An 18,841-nucleotide genomic window follows, 5' to 3' on the forward strand; every position below is an offset into this window, starting at 1 on the left:
AATGGCTGTTCAAAGCGATGCACTCTATTTTCAGTTCATTGTTAGGAGAATACCTTGTTATGTATATATTTGAAAGTAATAGTTTCGACAGAAATAAAGTTTCCGTTATAATTTGATTATTTATATTTCAAAATGGTGATTTGTATAATTATTATCATAGCCATTTGCTAACCACCTGTGATTGAAAAGTATTATGGGGTAATATAGTTCTTATAACGAAAGCTTCTTCGATATTGTAACGTACATATGAACTTACTAAACTGTCACATGAAAATCTTGTGGCGTTTATATAAAGATGAGATGAGATGTAAGCTATGCGGCTTATTATTTCTTAAATAATTGAAACAGCGGCATACGAATGCACACTGTGAATCGTTTTCTAAATCAACGACATAACAACATGATCAATAACGTGCATTTCGTGGAATGTTGTTCTGAGCTTTTCTGCATTTTTGGATTTTTTGACTGGTGTGAATAGACTTTTTAACTTACACAAAACAACGCACTTGTATAGAGCGTAAGTCTTAATAGTATTCATATCCCAAACAGGCTTTGCAAAGTGTATACATACCTAATACAAAACTGTAAATCATGTTTACATTTAAACTTTATAACAATTTTCCTGACAAACGTTTGGTTTTTCAAATACATAACCAATCAATAAGTAGGTATTATGTTCTATACTTATAACTCATTATCGATGGTATGTGATGATGTTGAGTAGATTCTTTAAATCATTACAGGATTCTTAATCTTGCTGAACATCATTGCTGTCCTGTTAACGAGGTGGTCGGTACACGCGCTATTCTTCAAGACGATCGCGTTAAATTTCCAGCGCATGTGAATAAGGTTAGTCGCCTTAGTAACGGACAGGTGGGGTTTCCTCAGGGTACTCCAAAAACACTCCCTTCTCTACACATTTCACAATACCAACTTACATAGTTCAGTGTGTTGTTTTCCATTCCAAATCGGGTCCGTTAATCGGCCCCATTCCCACTTGAAAAAATTATATATATATTTCCAAAATGGGACTTAAAAATTCCCAATGGAAGGTTTACCCCAAAAAAAATTTTTTTTTGTTTTTTTTTTTTGTTTTTTGTTATCTCAATTTCTTTGTTCTTCTCCCATCCATATTAGTTCAACCTTAGTAAAACATAATACTGAAAACACTTTTATTCTCAATTTTAAATTATTTTTTCCATTTTTTTCTAAATTTTCCGCGAAATTTCCCAATCCAAAGCGACCCGGCCCCATTCCAAAAATGGTGAAAAATAACACTGATAGTAGGCAATAACAGCTAATAGCCTATTATTATTCAATTTTATAATATTTGACGAGATTTTGTTCAATGTGTTCGCCCCATACACGTTGAGCCTAGCCAATAAAGCTCGAAACTCTCCTTATACGAGAAAAAGGCGGCCAGTCTGGAAAAACACGGCCAATACGGAAAAAGGTCGGCAAATACGAGTTCCAGCCAATCAGAAACCAGGAAAAACTCGGCCATATATAAGAATCTAAAGTTTTTTGACAATTTTGACACCGAGTTTCAAACGTTACTTTTGGGTACACCGGTATACTTACAGGTACCCCATCTTTCCTAATAAAAAAATATTTGTACCCACAATTTTTCGTACCCATTTTTTTTCGTACCGATTTTTTTCTTACCCAAATTTTTGTCGTACCCATATTTTTTCCTACCCAAATTGTTTTCGTACCCTAGGTTTTGTTCGTACCCACTTTTTGTTGGCGCCCATTTTCGAAAAAAATGTGGGTTCGAAAAGTTTGGGTACACAAAAAATTGGGTACACAAATTTTGACTTTAATTGTGTTAATGTTTTCCTAGGCATTTTTACTATGGTTGGTTGCATAAACACTATTGAACCGTCAATCTATGTCACAGTGAATAACCGCAATTCATATTTATAATTTTTCTGGTTTCATAATGACGTCATCAAGACGTTTTAGACATAGTGATAAAATTAAACAGACACATACAATTAAATAATTATGAAAGTTTAAATAGTTAATAGTTAATGTGTATTATGAATTTTAGTTCTTTGACTAAGACGTCTTTAAGATGCCGGAATAATTAAAACTCTTTGCTTTTACTTACTTTAAATTAAGTAAGCTAGTTTAAGGGGCCAATAAATGTATTCACATATTATACAAAATGATTTAATTTGAAAATACAATACCTTGAATACCTGTATAAACATCAACGTAATTAAAGTACAATAGTATTCACGGTTTTAATTTTATTTAAAGGAAATCGTAAACATTATGTTAAAATATTTTTTGTAAATAATCATATTTGAAATTATTTCAGTTAAAGCTTTATTGATTAACATTAAAAAAGGGTATTCAATAAAATGATCCTTTGCAAAATAAAAACGTATGAACTATACTTTCAATATAATTTTGTTAACATGTTCATGACAATCAAACTGTAGTAATGGAGTCGATCACCGTTATTGCGAATTCTACCACAGTCAAATACGCATGCACATTAGAATGAGAAGAAAGTCTACCATGTGTTATTACTCCGATAAACCAACGGTTGTAAGTATGACGTCACTTTGATTTTGCGCGCACTGTTCATGAATTAAGACGACGTCATTTGATTTTCATTGTTGTGGTGGCTTATCGTTTACGCGGAAACTGGAGGACGTTCGGTTAATATAATTCTCATTTATAGCCTTTCAATCGCGGATAACTTATTAATGAAATCGTGTTAGAATCAAAATAATCGACATGTAAGCGTTGGTTATTGTGGTTATAACCAACGGTTCGTCTTTCCTATGCTTGTTACCAAACCACTCGGGCTACGCCCTCGTGGTTTAATTACTATGTATCGGAATTCCAAAGCGTTGACTATTACCGATATAACCAACGCTTACACGTCGATTATTTCTTAAATCTACCACAGTTGCACACGCATGTACATCAGAATGAGAAGGGAGCTTACCGTGGGTTATTACCCCGACATACCAACGGTTGTTTAAACTAACGTCACTTTGATTGTCCGCGCACGGTTCATGAATAAAGACGACGTCATTTGATTTTCATTGTTGTGGTGACGTCATGTTTTCGCGGACAATGAAATCGTATTAGAATCGAAATAATCGACGTGTAAGCGTTGGTTATTTCTGTAATAACCATCAGTTTGTCGTTCCAATGCTTGTTACCACTACTCATCGGAACTCCAAACCGTTGGTTGTTTCCACAGTAACCAACATTTACACTTTGATTATTTCTTAATTCTACCACAGTCGGATACGTATACAATTTAGAATGAGAAGGGAGCTTACCGTGGGTTATTACCCTGATAAACCAACGGTTGTAAGTATGACGTGGCGTTGATTGTCCGCGCACTTTGAGGTTGACTCACTACATTCAAGCGACGCACGATATGACACTCAACATTTGAAGTTGACATGCGACAATCAAGATTTGAGTGTCGCATATCGCGCTGGGTTTTAGACAAAAAATATTGCATAAAATCTTGACTGTCGACTGTATTGTCGATTGTCATATAGTGCGTCGCGATGAATGTTGCGTGTCGCTTCGCATGTCGACTTCATTTGTCGTATGTCGACTTCAATTGTCGTGTGTCGAACTTCGAGAGCGTCACTCAACGTTTGAGCGACGCACGATACGGCGCGCGACATGCGATATGATACTCGACATTATATCGAGCAAATGTCGCGCAAATGTCGCCTGTCGACCTAAAATTGCCTAGGTCGTCACGCGTTATTTGCTCGACGCACGTAGCGACGCGCGACGCACAATATGACACTCGACACTATATCATGCAAATATCGCGCACGTGTCGCATTTTGACCGGTGTGGGAGTAATATTTTCAACTGCAAGCACGGTGTCATAGTAACTATTCAGCAAGATGCCGCCATTTTTTACTTGTAGCTGAAAAAGTAACTATAACAACGTGCTTGCAAAACATAAATATAACTAATTTTAATTTTCTGTCTTGTATTGTTTCTATTAAATACAGCGTACTTTAATAAAATAACTAACAAAAACGTTAACGCTGTCACAATAGTAAATACTAAGTGTTGCAATACAAAAAAGTTTGAATCCGTATTTGTTGTTTTTTAACATATCCTTAATACTCGTTTTAATATCTCTTCCAAAACCATATCGTTTCAGCAGCTTTAAGTCAGGCGGAGAACATTTAACACGGGGAATATTCAACATCCATAATTAAAAATACCTACGATATAGTATTCATGTCTTTTGCACATAGCCGGATATAAGTTTCACTACAAACATCTTATCATTACATGCGATTATGTTTGGGCTACATATAATTATTTCAATCATTTTCATTTTATAATATACATTCGCCTTGTGCATTGTGCATTGGCCTTGGACAGTAGATGAACCCTAATGAAAATGGGTTCAGGAGGTCAAAGGTCAAGGTCACACTCACAATAAGTGCGAAAATCGTTTCCGATCAATAACTCGTAAACAAATTGACTGATTGCTTAATTCTTCACGTGTGCATTAACCTTGGACAGTAAATGATCCCTATTTAAATTAGGGTTACAATGTCATAGGTAAAGGTCAATGTTACAATAAGTGTCAAAATCTAATCCGATAAATAACTCGTCAACGAATTGACTGATTGACTTGATATTACCCATATGCACTGGCCGTGGACAGTGGATGGCACCTAGTTATTGTATTATAATATTCTCTCCCCATATACTGTAACAACGATTTTACAGTAGTGCATAATTCTGTGTCAACTAAAAACTTAATTAAATGGCTAAGTCACAATTATGTGATAAGATTTACTCTTTAAGTCACAATTATGTGATAAGATTTACTCTTATTGTCAGTTTTGTTGCATACAATCCTTTGTAAAGGCCCCCATTTTTTTAGGGGGGCGGGTGCATGCATTTGTTACATTTTTTAGATTTGCCACTGTGTAACTTCATTGTGTTTTGATGTTACTTGTTTAATGTTTAATTATAATACATCGAATCATAGACCAATTCAAAAATAAGTTATAGAAGATATTACACTATCATGCAAGTGTTTATTTTCCAAATGTTTACGACATCCGATGATAAATACAAGATGTATTATAAAAAATGTAACTTTACGCATTGAAAACCCGGTGAAGTATTTAAATAGTAAAACATATTTCAATTTTACCTTTTCGTTGTTTGTAATCGTAGCAAAATGGGCAATCACTGAAAGCTATGGATTTTCTGTTTAGAAAAGATTAAAGTAATGACCTTTTAGAAAAAGGTTAAGCAAGTTTGATGTGTTGATGGAGTTCCATTAACATTACTTACATGCAGGTATATATCAACGCTATAACCGTTGGATGCGGTCTGAATATCCAAAACATGGGTACATTCAAATAATTACATCACCCACATAAATGCGTATAGTGTTAGTTATACACGTGGCTTAATTTAAACAACTACTATAAATATATCGAATGAAAATGATGTACGAAAATACAATTTTGATTTGACACGTAGTCTTATAATATTATGTTGAATTATTAAATGAATATGCTGGGCAAATGTTTGCAGATTATCCAATTACTTATACACGTATAATTACTTAAAGTTTTTATATAATACTTGTACTGGATTATAAATACAAAAATATTATTCCATAAAATGAATTGCCAACATAACTGTGTGTGCGTATTTTAGTAGATAAAAAAGTAATCGTTATCGTATGGTAGGACATGATGAATATTAAGTGATTAAAACAACATAATGACGTTCGATGCTATGTTGTATGTATGTAATCAATTATGTTCGAAATAAATACACAACTAAGCTTGTTTATAATCAATGCGCATTTTACTTACATAATTGTACAGATGGCGGAAGGTGATCCATGGCGTGATAAGGCGGAGCATGGAGGTATCCCACGTAACAGCGGCCTTTACAGTCGTCAATCCATAGTAAGAAGTGGTGTTTGTGCAGTTCACGTAGACGTTGTCAGTTCCGGTGTATGTGGAGTTCACGTAGAAGTTGTCAGTTCCGGTGTATGTGCAGCTCACGTAGAAGTTGTCAATTCCGGTGTATGTGCAGTTCACGTAGAAGTTGTCAGTTCCGGTGTATGTGCAGTTCACGTAGAAGTTGTCAGTTCCGGTGTATGTGCAGTTCACGTAGAAGTTGTCAGTTCCGGTGTATGTGCAGTTCACGTAGAAGTTGTCAGTTCCGGTGTATGTGCAGTTCACGTAGAAGTTGTCAGTTTCGGTGTATGTGCAGTTCACGTATAAGTTGCTAATACTGGTGTATGTGCAGTTCACATAGAAGTTGTCAGTTCCGGTGTATGTGCAGTTCACATAAAAGTTGCTTGTACTGGTGTATGTGCAATTCACATAGAAGTTGTCAGTTCTGGTTTATGTGCAGTTCACGTGTAAGTTGTCAGTTCCGGTGTATGTGCAGTTCACGTAGAAGTTCCTAGTACTGGTGTATGTGCAGTTCACGTAGAAGTTGTCAGTTCCGGTGTATGTGCAGTTCACATAGAAGTTGTCAGTTCTGGTTTATGTGCAGTTCACTTAGAAATTGCTAGCACTTGTGAATAAGCAATTCATGTAGAAGTTGTAATTACTGGTGTATATATGAAGTTAACATAGAAGTTGTAATAATTAAGGTATGTGAGGTTTACATATAAGTTGTAAGTACTGGTATATGTGCAGTGCTCGTAGAAGTTGAAAGTACTGGCATATGTGCAGTGCTAGTAGAAGTTGAAAGTACTGGCATATGTGCAGTGCTAGTAGAAGTTTTAAGTACTGATGCATATGCAATGCACATAGACATTGTAATTACTGTTGTATGTGCAGGACACATATAAGTTGTATGTTTTGGTGTATGTGCAGTGCTCGTAGAAGGTGAAAGAACTGATGTATGTGCAGTGCTAGTAGAAGTGTTAAGTACTGATGTATATACAATGCACATAGACATTAAGACTTACATTGTAATTACTGGTGTATGTGCATGGCACATATAAGTTGTATGTTTTGGTGTATGTGCAGTGCTCGTAGAAGTTGCAGCGATAGTTGAAAGTACTGGTGTTTCAGCAGTGCACATAGAAGTTGTAAGTACTGGTTTATCTGCAGTTTATACACGTTGCATGTACAGTTGTATGTGCAGTTCACATGCAAGTGTAAAGTAAGTACTGATGTATGTGCAGTTCACGTAGAAGCTGTTAGTAATGGTGTATGTGCAGTTCACGTAGAAGCTGTAAGTAATGGTGTGTGTGCAGTTCTATCACAAGTCGGTTTCGTAAAATATTATTATACATACATATTTTAAATACATATATCAGTATTTGATGTGAAAATAACATTGCGGAAAATTGATTATGAGTACAATTTACGTTCTTTTTACGTTGTGAATTTCTTCAGTAATAAATGTTTGCATTATTCAAGCTCTATGCGTTGATGTTATTCTGCATTGATTATCTGATTATCCTGTATACGAGTCAAACTATATCTTCGAGATAAACACACTCATTACTTATGTATTGAAGCTTAAACAGATTTAACATCTTCAGTCAGTTTTTAGATGATTTTAATTTCTTAAGAACATATTGTGTTATAACATGAATGGATTTGTATAGGACGCGTAGGCTTGGCTTGCTTTGGACCGTTTCATATTGTTTAAGGAGCATATTATGATTTCCTGCAATTTGAATGTTTTCATCACTATCAGGTTCAGTGTGAAAATGCCTCACTAGAGATGTGTACTCTGATGAACTGTCTCGGTTATGGGCGTCCCATCAGACAGGCACGGAGAGACGCCTACAGGGAAGGTGATAGGCTGATGAATGCTATAAGGCCTGGTATCATATCGATGATCACTACTGGTAGCAAGGCAGAGGGGCTTACATGCTTCTATGAAAGTGACTGTGATAGGATGTTTGTTGTAGACGGCATCATGTGTTTAGAAAATGGTGTTGATTCTGACAAATTACCAAGGGAGACTACTGTGTTTACATTAAACACCGGCGTGTGCTACCACGGACACTCTAGGCTTAATTTACTCGAGCGACGTGGCGACATTATTCCATCAATAATCTGTGATGCTCTGTGTGAAGATGAAAATGGGCGTGTCCTCCTGTGCAGTGCTTTATTTGTTGATATTGCTAAAGACATAACATTTGGGCCAAACGAGATTCGCCATGAACGTGCAGGGCCATCAATGCCGAGTTCATCAGGGCCATATCATATAGACAATGTATTTTCTTTACGCTGCCATTGTCCTGTCATACTATCGAGATGGGCAGAGCGAACTCGCCATTGGCCACCACCGGATATCGTTCGCAAAGTCGTAACTATGGGATCATTTGTGACACCTGTTGGTTTTAAGGGTAGCGAATATCATCATCTAGAATGGAGGATTTGTTTTAATACTGGGGAGAATGAACTTATCAGCAGTCTTAATAACACCCAGGTCTACATTTATGTTTTATTGAAAATGGTTGTTAAGGATGTGTTAAAGCCAGTAAAGAAAGAAATTACATCATACACAGTGAAAAACATTGTATTGTGGCTTGCGGAAAACAATCCACAGGCACAGTTCAATGAAAGCAGTTTGTTTTATTGGCTTCGGGAAGGATTGGAGAAATTAAGAACGGCAATATTAAAGATCGAACTGCCATATTATATGATACCAGAAAGGAATCTAATGGCAGCATGCGGACTGGATGAAGGACAAAAATGTACATGGGTAAATACTATCACGGACATGATGAACGAAGGTTCAAATGCATTACTAAGATTGCCGAGGATACGGAAGGCAATAATATCGCATCCAGAGCCACTGATGTGGTATAACAAGAAGAGAGTTGAGATGGAACTGCTGCATTTGAAGCACTTGGACAGACAAATGCAGTGCATGGATGAGAATTTCGAGGTCAATAGACATGAACCTATGCAGCAGGCGATATCGAGTCGTATGGCTGAGTTAGTGAAAGAGGTCCATACGAGGATGAATAGGGAAGGAAGTCGTTTGAATGATCTGATAGAGATACTACATATGATGGTTATGTAATTGTGTTGTAAATGCCAGTTATTCCATGCAATGCATATTTTCAACAATGCACTACAGAACGTAGTTAATTTAGGGCGTCTAAACATAACATATATATCGAGGGCTGAACGGAACGTTCAGACGTGTATTATTGAATTGTTATGTTTTGTTTGTTAACATAAAAAACGGTCCGTACCAGTCATTATGTGTTCACAGTCATTACGTACCGAGTAAATGTATAAATCGGTAACTTTATAAATTCATGCTTTATTTCAGATCAACTTTGTTAATAATAACTATTAATTGTCACCCAATCTTATTTGGAGTGCTCTGAATTAATCCAACAAATGTGAATACTTATAGAATCTCTGGCATGCGTTTTTTTGTTGTACGCACATTTGTTTGACATGCGTTTATATGGTGTGCTCCTTTTTCCGTTCACAATAGTCCTTGATGATGTAACAGAGAAATTTGGTGCGTATGACCGTTTAAACATTAAGCTATACATATTAATATGCATATGTAATATGGATCGTAAAATGCAGAGTATCGAAAATAAATGTGTGTTAGTTGATATAAATTACACCTTAATACATTATTAACGACACCTGAAGCATTCGTATGTCTTCCTTTGTTTATCGAACCTACTGGTACGATGTGACGTTACTTTCATTGGTAAAGTATGCCATTTGAATTATCCTGCATAATGAAGCTGCGTCTAGGTTTTAAGGCCTGCGAGGCTTAGAAATCAAAAAGCCTTGGCGAGTGCTTTTTCGTTTTCGTGCCGCGCATGAAAAACCTGATCTATAATCAACACTAATCTATTATTCTATTTATTCCACTTTTTATTTTGTAAACCTTTTTGTTTAAACAAAATTAGTTTGACTGGATAATGTCGCTGGATTTATAAAGTCGTATCGTCGAAATATTGACGTCATTTCCCGCCGTTGATTATAGATGATATTTAATCAGCGGGGCTTAAATCAACCGAATTCGTTGTAAAAGTGGGATAAAGAGGCAATAAAGCAGAACCTTTGTGGTAACAAGCAAGGGGTACGTTTTAATAATAATCCACTGTTGTGTTAAACTCACGAAATTTTAACTAGCGAACTGCATGGAGTGGCGGCTATTAGCGAAGAGGCAATTGACACGTTTATAGAACTCGCGATCAATTTCAATTTAGACATTGGACTGCTTATTTTGATGTTTTGTTTACCAATATCCAACACTCATTACCAGCAAAAATAAAGTATTTATAAGTCACAATTTTATCATGAATTGTATTCGTAGTTAAAATCTTGTCGAGTTAACGTCTTATTTGTTCTATTAGAAATTAAAATCATTGTTAGTAATGTACGTGATCCACGATGCCACCACTACCGTATGAGGCAAGTTTTATTTAAGAAAGCAATTAATTTAACTAATTTAATAAATAAATATTAATATAAAAATTAAAACAGAATACACAAAGAAACATACCATTTTTGAACGATACGACGCGAACGTAATGTCAGTGACCCAACTAAAAATAAGGTAATGACGCGTAAAAGAATATTGTGTAATTCTTTAATAAAATACGTTTATTCTTTCACGTAGGAAAAATAAATACAAAATATAACAAACATTTACAAAATAATTAAAATAAATGTATATAAATATACATGTTATTAAGAAACAGACATGTTATCAACACAAGCGCTCTCAAATTACGTCCGTTCTATAGAGAGTAGAGGTATGAGCGGTGTGACATTATTTACGTAATCTTTACCATTTAAACCACTTGAGGAGTTTCGGTTAATCGGTTACGGCAACAGGTTAACCGGTTAATGATTTGTGTAACCGCTTGCATCCCTATATTTAATACATGATGTTCCGTGCATTTCTGTCGTTATGATGAATATTCAACCTTTGAGTAATTCAATTGCATTAATTTAATAGATTTCGTTTAATCCTTTTATATGAATTGCGATGCTAAATATTTGTGTTAAATGTTTATTTACTTTAGTGTATGATGTGACTGTTTCTCTACGTTGTGTATTTGCCGTCCAAGGCGGTGACCCCAACACATATTGTACATCTGAGAAAATAATCTTAAAAACATCGTGAAGAGGCTCTGGTCATACTTTAGTTCGTAGAATTGCGTTAAAGACACATGCCACAAGGTCGAAGGTCAAAACATGGTCATAAGCATACCATGGATTTGTTTGTTAGTTTGTTTTTGTTTGCAAGAATTTTCCGCAGTGTTCAAAAATATTTCATTAATATCACAGCGGTCTGTTAAACTGTTAACACGTGTCCTGTGTACGTTGGTTTATTACTTCTCAGTGCAAATACTTACGCCAGAAATTGAACACTGCCCTACATGAATCACAGGTCAGGGAAGAATGGACGTACAAATAATGTCAATGACAATCACAACACACCGGGACAGGAATCGAGCCCACGATCCTTAAATGTTTAGTCAAGCCTTTAACCATAATGGTCAATCCATATGGCTTTCTCGGTAGCGGGTTTGCTGCTTTTTAACAGTTTTGACTTACCAAGTCGGTTTTTAGATATCACATCATTAACCTTAACTTTTCTATTTATACAACCACCAATCTTTGATTCTTCAACCTTACATTATCTTTTTATACATCAAGCAATCGTGGTTTTAAAGATATTGTAATATCAATCTTACATTCTCTATTTATACATCCAGTAAATTTGTGTTCCTAGATATCGAAATATCAACCGTACATTATTTATTTATACATCCATAAATCGTGGGTTCTTATATATCCCACTATCAACATCACATTCTGTAGTCATACATACAGCAACCTTACATCCTCAATTTATACATCCAGCAATCGTGGGTTCTTAGATATTAAATAATTTAGGAGCGATTGTCCGGTTGGCAAAATAATGTAGGAGCGACTGTCCGCCCAGTAAAAACATCGTAGGAGCGACTGTCCGCCATGCCAAAACATCGTAGGAGCGCCTGTCTGCCCTGTCAAGTTTAGCGAATGAGCGATTGTCCGTAGGAGCGATTGTCCGGGATTTATCGCAATATCATCCTTACATTCTCTATTTATACATCAAGCAATCGTGGGTTGTTAGATACCGCAATATCAACCAAACATTCACTATAAATGCAGCAATCGTGGTTTCTTAGATATCGCAATATCAACCTTACATTTTCTGTTTATACATCCAGCAATCGTGGGTTCTTAGATATCGTAGTATCAACCTAACATTCACTTTTTATACATGCAGCAATCGTGGTTTCTTTGATATCGTAGTATCAACCGTGCATTCTCTATTTGTACATGCAGAAGTATTAATAGAAAATATATGGTTGTCACCTTTTCATTTCATATCATATGTTATCAGACAAACAGGCAGACAAAATAGTACCGGTATTCAGGCAATCGGACAAACCGACGGCTATATTCCAATACCACTAGCACAAAATATGTATCCATCATCAAGTTGATAGTTTTTATTTATTTATGTACGCCACTACGGTACTGAACAAGTAAAACTAAACCAATCTCTCAGACATATTTACAACTTATAACATATTCAACTAAAAATCTCATTGCTAAAAAAGGTGCCAACAATAGATACAATAAGTTTGTAAAATCAGCATCAATGTTTGATAATAGATAAATATCTTGATTTTACCAAATCAACATAAAAACCAACAAAATTGTGTCTTATTTATAAGTACATGCATTCAATATATCATTGCATTTAATAAATTAATTAGCATGTGTTTACCCACTATACATGACTGTGCTCTGTGACAAAGGGGTTTAATGCATGTGTGTAAAGTGCTGTCCAAGTCTTTAAAGTCTGCACAGGCTAATCAGAGAAGGAACTTTTTGCTTTTATATTTTTAGTTTAAAGAAAGTCTCTCCTTAGCAAAAATCAAGTTTAGTCGGGAAGTGTCGTTCCTGATTAGCCTGTGCAGACTGCACAGGCTTATCTGGAAAGTTATTTTACGCACATGCATTAAACCCCCTTTTTTACAGAGCACGGCCCAATAATTAATGAACACTACAAATCAGTTAACATTCTAAAGCTGAATGTGAGACGGTGTGAATTGTACTGGTTTTAATGTTGGTGTATCAGTGACACACGATGGCTGCATAGTACAGATCCCATTTGAAACAAAGTGTTTTTCTGCGGTAAAAAGTTTCCAAATCTACTCTTACATTAACCAAGACAACTGTAAGAGTTTCAATAACTTATCTGTTTATCACACTCTGTCCTTTGTATGAAGTTTTCTGAACTGTGTTTCCATGACAACTTGAATTGTTTCTTGTTTCGTGTTGTATCAAAGGTTACCATCACCACTCTGAGTGTTCTGTACTGTGTATCTAAGACTAATCGTATAAGTTGTTTGTACATATCACAGGTTCTGTTTTAGGAAGTTAAGCACCAAGACGCGGTAGTGTTCGGACGCCTCGTGACTTCGGATGCCATGTCTCTCATTGGGATACAACTGAAATATACAATGAGACTAGATCTGGGAAAGCCGCAGTTAATGCATGTGGGTAAAGTGTCATCCCAGGTTAGCCTGTTCAGTCCGCATAGGCTAATCAGGGAAGACACTGTCCACATAGACCGTATTTTTGTTTTGAATTGAGTTTCTTTAAACGAAAAATTCCATAACAGCGAAAATAATAGTTCCAGATTAGCCTTTGCATAATGCACTTGTTATTCTGGGAAATACTTTACGCATGTGTATTAGCCCTGTTTTAACAGATTGCGGAACAAAAATATGGCTGACATGAAATGAAGTTGGTTAAACACATTTTAACCAGTTTTTGCAAAAAAATAGACTTAATAGATACGGGCATTGTCATGGAAAGCATAACACAATCATGACTTCCTTGGTCCCTACAACTTAAGTCTAAACTTATTATCAACATTGAAATTGTCTTACACCTATAAATGTTACTTATTGTTTTTATAACAACCAACTGTTGTCAAATGAATAAATTGAATGGTGTTTTTTTTTAACTTTTATTGGAGATAACAAACTTAAAAGGCTAGATAACACAACAAACAAAAAACAATACTATAGAGTTGTTAATGAGAAATACATAGTTGAAAATGAGAAAAATATAAAGCTTTTGTACCACTTAACGCCAGAGAACTCCAGAATGCTTCTGTTGTAACTCTTTAATTTCTGACCACTCAACCTGTTGAGTGCTTACAAAACGTAACAGTACTAATGAGTCATTTTATAAGGTAAGACTTAACTAATGAGCTATATGACCACTTATGACCGTACTTGTGAGCTAATTGACAACTAGACCGGAGTATACAACTAAAGACTATTTTCACTCCTCCATGACAACTGACCCCTGCCACTCACCTGTAGAGTGTGTGGTTTGCAGGCCTTCACGAGAGCGTTCACCAGTTTGCTTGTGTGTAGGAAGTGGACATTCTCATCCATCAGACCATGCACGATCAGTAGACGATTCTCACTGAAAACATGAACGATCAGTAGACGATTCTCACTGAAAACATGAACGATCAGTAGATGATTCTCACTGAAAACGTGCACAATCAGTAGATGATTATCACTTGAAACATGAACGATTACTAGACGATTCTCACTGAAAACATGAACAATCAGTAGACAATTCTCAATGAAAACATGAACAATCCGTAGACGATTCTCACTGAAAACATGAACGATCAGTAGATGATAATCACTGAAAACATGAACGATCAGTAGATGATTCTCACTGAAAACATGAACAATCAGTAGACCATTCTCACTGAAAACATGATCGATCAGTAGACAATTCTCAATGAATACATGATCAATCAATAGACGATTCTCACTGAAAACATGAAAGATCAGTAGATGATTATCACTGGAAACATGAACGATCAGTAGATGATTCTCAATGAAAACATGAACAATCAGTAGACAATTCTCAATGAAAACATGAACGATCTGTAGACAATTCTCCTTGAAAACAAGAATTATCAGTAGACGATTCTCATTGGAAACATGAACGATCAGTAGACGATTCATACTGAAAACATGAACGATCAGTAGACGGTTCTCACTGAAAACATGAACGATCAGTATACGATTCTCACTGAAATCATGAACGATCTGTATACGATTCTCACTGAAAACATGAACAATCAGTAGACAATTCTCGCTGAAAACATGAACAATCAGTAGACGGTTCTCACTGAAAATATGAACGATCTGTAGACGATTCTCACTGAAAACATGCACTAGTATGTTATCAAAGATACATGTGTACATAAGATGGGAAATGGGATGCAGTTGGATTTCCATTTTATGTAATAATGTCAGAAATTGAGTCCTTTATTACGAGATATAGAGAATAATAGGCTATCGTTGTGTAATACATCAGGTGGGGCTTAGAATCAATTCTTATCCTAATATTATATCACACAAGAAAAGGGTAGTAACCTGCTTTCCTGTTTATCATACCTCTACGCATACAATTATTAATAAATAATAAAATATGATCGCTACGACTTTTCAGTTTTGGCAGTCATGAATATGTTTCATGACGTTAGAGTATAAAATATACTACATCTTAGAAATGAAATTGTTTGCCTTGTTTGAACAATCAGTAGACAATTCTCAATGAAAACATAAACAATCAGTAGACGATTCTCAATGAAAACATAAACAATCAGTTGACAATTCTCAATGAAAACATAAACAATCAGTAGACAATTCTCAATGAAAACATAAACAATCAGTAGACAATTCTCAATGAAAACATAAACAATCAGTTGACAATTCTCAATGAAAACATAAACAATCAGTTGACGATTCTCACCGAAAACATGAAAGATCAGTAGACGATTCTTGCTGTAATCATGAACAATTAGTAGACGATTCTCAATGAAAACATAAACAATCAGTAGACAATTCTCAATGAAAACATAAACAATCAGTAGACGATTCTCACCGAAAACATGAAAGATCAGTAGACGATTCTTGCTGTAATCATGAACAATCAGTAGACAATTCTCAATGAAAACATAAACAATCAGTAGACAATTCTCAATGAAAACATAAACAATCAGTAGACAATTCTCAATGAAAACATAAACAATCAGTAGACAATTCTCAATAAAAACATAAACAATCAGTAGACGATTCTCACCGAAAACATGAAAGATCAGTAGACAATTCTTGCTGTAATCATGAACAATTAGTAGACGATTTTCACTGAGAACATGAACGATGAGTAGATGATTCTCAGTGTAAACATGAATGATCAATAGACGATTTTCATTGAAAACATGAACGATCAGTAGACGATTCTCACTGAAAAACATGAACAATCAGTAGACGATTTTCACTGATGACATGAACGATGTGTAGACGATTCTCACAAAACAACATGCACTAGTATGTTATCATACATGTGAACATAAGATGGGAAATGGGATGCCCTTGGATTTCTATTATATGAAATTATGACAAAAATTGAGTAACTAGTATGAGACATAGAGAATAACAAGCTATCGCTGTCTTATACATCAGGTGGGGCTTATCATTAATTCTTATCCTGTTGTATCACAAAATAAAAGGGAAGAAACCTGCTTTTCTGTTTCTCATACCTCTACGCACAAAGTTATAATAAAGTATTGAAATATAATCGCTACAACAGTTTTTTGCAATGATGAATATGCATCATGACGTTTGAGAATAAAATATCCTACATCTCTGTATGAAATTGTTTGTATTGTTGAAACCGATTTATTTCTACAAATACGTTAATACTTTATATTTGATTCAGATCAAAACATTGACAGATATAACCCACTACTGACCTGATATACATAATTATACCAGAAACCTTTGTATCAGGGCAGTATCAGCAAACAGGTATGGTGTATAGAGAATAACAGGTTACTGCCTGATCTGGCAAGGCTTAGAATAATATAACTGCGAGGCTTGCCGAGACATTATTTTATTACTACCGAGCCTGATACATTACAAAAAGATCAGGCAGTAACCTGTTTTTCTTTTTATCATATCTCAACGTCCCTGATTTGAGAGAAATAATGAATAAATTGCTAAAAAAACTGCAGTTTTAGCAGGAAAGAATATGACTTTTAATTGTCGTTTGACGTGTTTATAATGACGTCTGGAGCGCGCGCTTAATATTTGTAAAAAACATTTTTTTGCTGTTTGTGTTTCAGTCTGTGTTTAAAAAAGATTACGTCTTGGTATCAAATTGTTTGTTACGTTGAATCTGATTAGATTTTACTAAAAATTATAACTTTATACTTGATTCCGAGTAATATGACCATCCTCAAAACATGACTGATACTTCCTGTTGACCATGATATAAAAAAATATATCAGGCAAAGTTATATCAGGCAGATATCAATGCGGTGGTATGATAAATTTTTGTATCGTTTTTTCTTAAGAAACACAAGCCTTGTGTTTACTTGTAAAGAATCAGACGAACATCCTACAACCTTATCAAGAGTTAACACTGTTGTAAAAATTTAGTCATTCTTCTACCGGCTCATAAGTCAGGAGGTATAAAAAAAGGTACAAATGTTTTCCATTTTCATAATGTTCACTTCTTAAGTTGGGTGGAATTGTCATAAAAACGCAAACATATTTGTGTGTGTATGCAGATTTTATGTCCATCTTAATCACAGCAGTACATACTCTTCCGGTAAGCTGTCCACATATGTGAGCACATTGCCACGGTGATACCCGTACAGGTTGTTAGTGGGCAGGTCCATGTACCGCTCCGTATAGCCAGTGTCATACAGGTGCCAGTCTACAACCGGGGCGCCTGCTATAGACACCTGTGGCATACAAACACCAAATTGAACAGCCGATTGGTCTAATATATATAGCGTCACTCTAATAAAAAAGGGCTCAATGCATGTGTGTAAATTGTCGTCCCAGATTAGCCTGTGCAGTCCGCCTGAATTGGATTTCTGTTAAGAAGAGACTTCCTTTAAAACAAAAAAATATACAAGTAGAAATTGTCCCTGATAAGCCTGTGTGGACTGTACAGGCTATTCTTAGACGACAATTTACTCACATGTATTAAGCCACATTTTCCCAGAATGAGGCTCATATACATTTAATTATTTAGTATTCAAATATGCTACATTAACAGACAAATAACTCAAACATAATACTTATAATTGAGCAATGGCTACCAAAATTTTCAAGAATTTCCAATCTCATGCAAGATGATTTGAAACAAAAATATTATAAACATAAAGAATTATCACAACGTAAAGTGATGTATAAAGTGATATTAGTGATGTTATGCAGTGATACATAGAGTGATCATCAAGTGATGTATAAAGTGATACATAAAGTGATCTATAAATTGTTGTATGAAGTTATTCATAAAGTGATGTATAAAATAAGGTATCAAATGATGTATACTGACGGAAAAAAGTTTAGCTACATGTGTTCACATGCATATAAATATTGACACATTAAAAAAATCCAATTAATTTTTTAATATTGAAAGATAAACCATTAAGCCACATTTCTGTATAAAAACAAATTCATTTCTTCAAGTTCATCTGGTCAAAAATGTTACGTTAATTTTGGCATATCATAATCCAATGTCACATACTGTCAATATCTGTTATGGCCTCCCGCTTTAGCAATAATTGCCATGCATCTTCGTCTCATGCTGCCAATAAGGTCACGTATGACTCCTAGAGGGATCCTAGCCCACCCTCTCTGAAAGGCCAGCTTAAGGTCGTTTACGTTGTCGACGTCATAACGTTTACGTACTCTTCGGTCTAACACGTC

The 18,841-nt window shown here is 35.2% G+C and overlaps 2 protein-coding genes across 10 annotated transcripts in view; one reads left to right on the forward strand and one right to left on the reverse strand.

The window, feature by feature from the left end:
* Window positions 1–9,398, forward strand: part of LOC127869375 (uncharacterized) — a 319,605-nt gene extending 310,207 nt beyond the window's left edge. For 2 of the 4 annotated variants that reach the window (XM_052411890.1, XM_052411891.1), the window contains one exon: window positions 7,711–9,398. In XM_052411890.1, coding sequence (XP_052267850.1) covers window positions 7,711–9,051 — 1,341 coding nt within the window. In that variant the 3' untranslated portion in view covers window positions 9,052–9,398. Of the gene's footprint in view, window positions 1–743; window positions 850–5,867; window positions 5,952–7,710 lie in introns of all 4 variants that reach the window. The other 2 variants (XM_052411889.1, XM_052411888.1) reach the window with 2 other exon arrangements.
* Window positions 1–18,841, reverse strand: part of LOC127869372 (dipeptidyl peptidase 9-like) — a 169,624-nt gene that overhangs the window by 107,671 nt on the left and 43,112 nt on the right. For 2 of the 6 annotated variants that reach the window (XM_052411881.1, XM_052411884.1), the window contains exons 20-21: window positions 17,723–17,865; window positions 14,402–14,513 (exon numbers count right to left, since the gene is read on the reverse strand). The exons of 3 other annotated variants lie outside the window; for them this stretch is intronic. In XM_052411881.1, coding sequence (XP_052267841.1) covers window positions 14,402–14,513; window positions 17,723–17,865 — 255 coding nt within the window. Of the gene's footprint in view, window positions 1–12,499; window positions 13,523–14,401; window positions 14,514–17,722; window positions 17,866–18,841 lie in introns of those variants that run through there. One more of the 6 variants, XM_052411883.1, reaches the window with a different exon arrangement.

Source organism: Dreissena polymorpha, chromosome 2 (assembly GCF_020536995.1).
Source record: "Dreissena polymorpha isolate Duluth1 chromosome 2, UMN_Dpol_1.0, whole genome shotgun sequence".
Lineage (NCBI taxonomy): Eukaryota > Metazoa > Mollusca > Bivalvia > Myida > Dreissenidae > Dreissena > Dreissena polymorpha.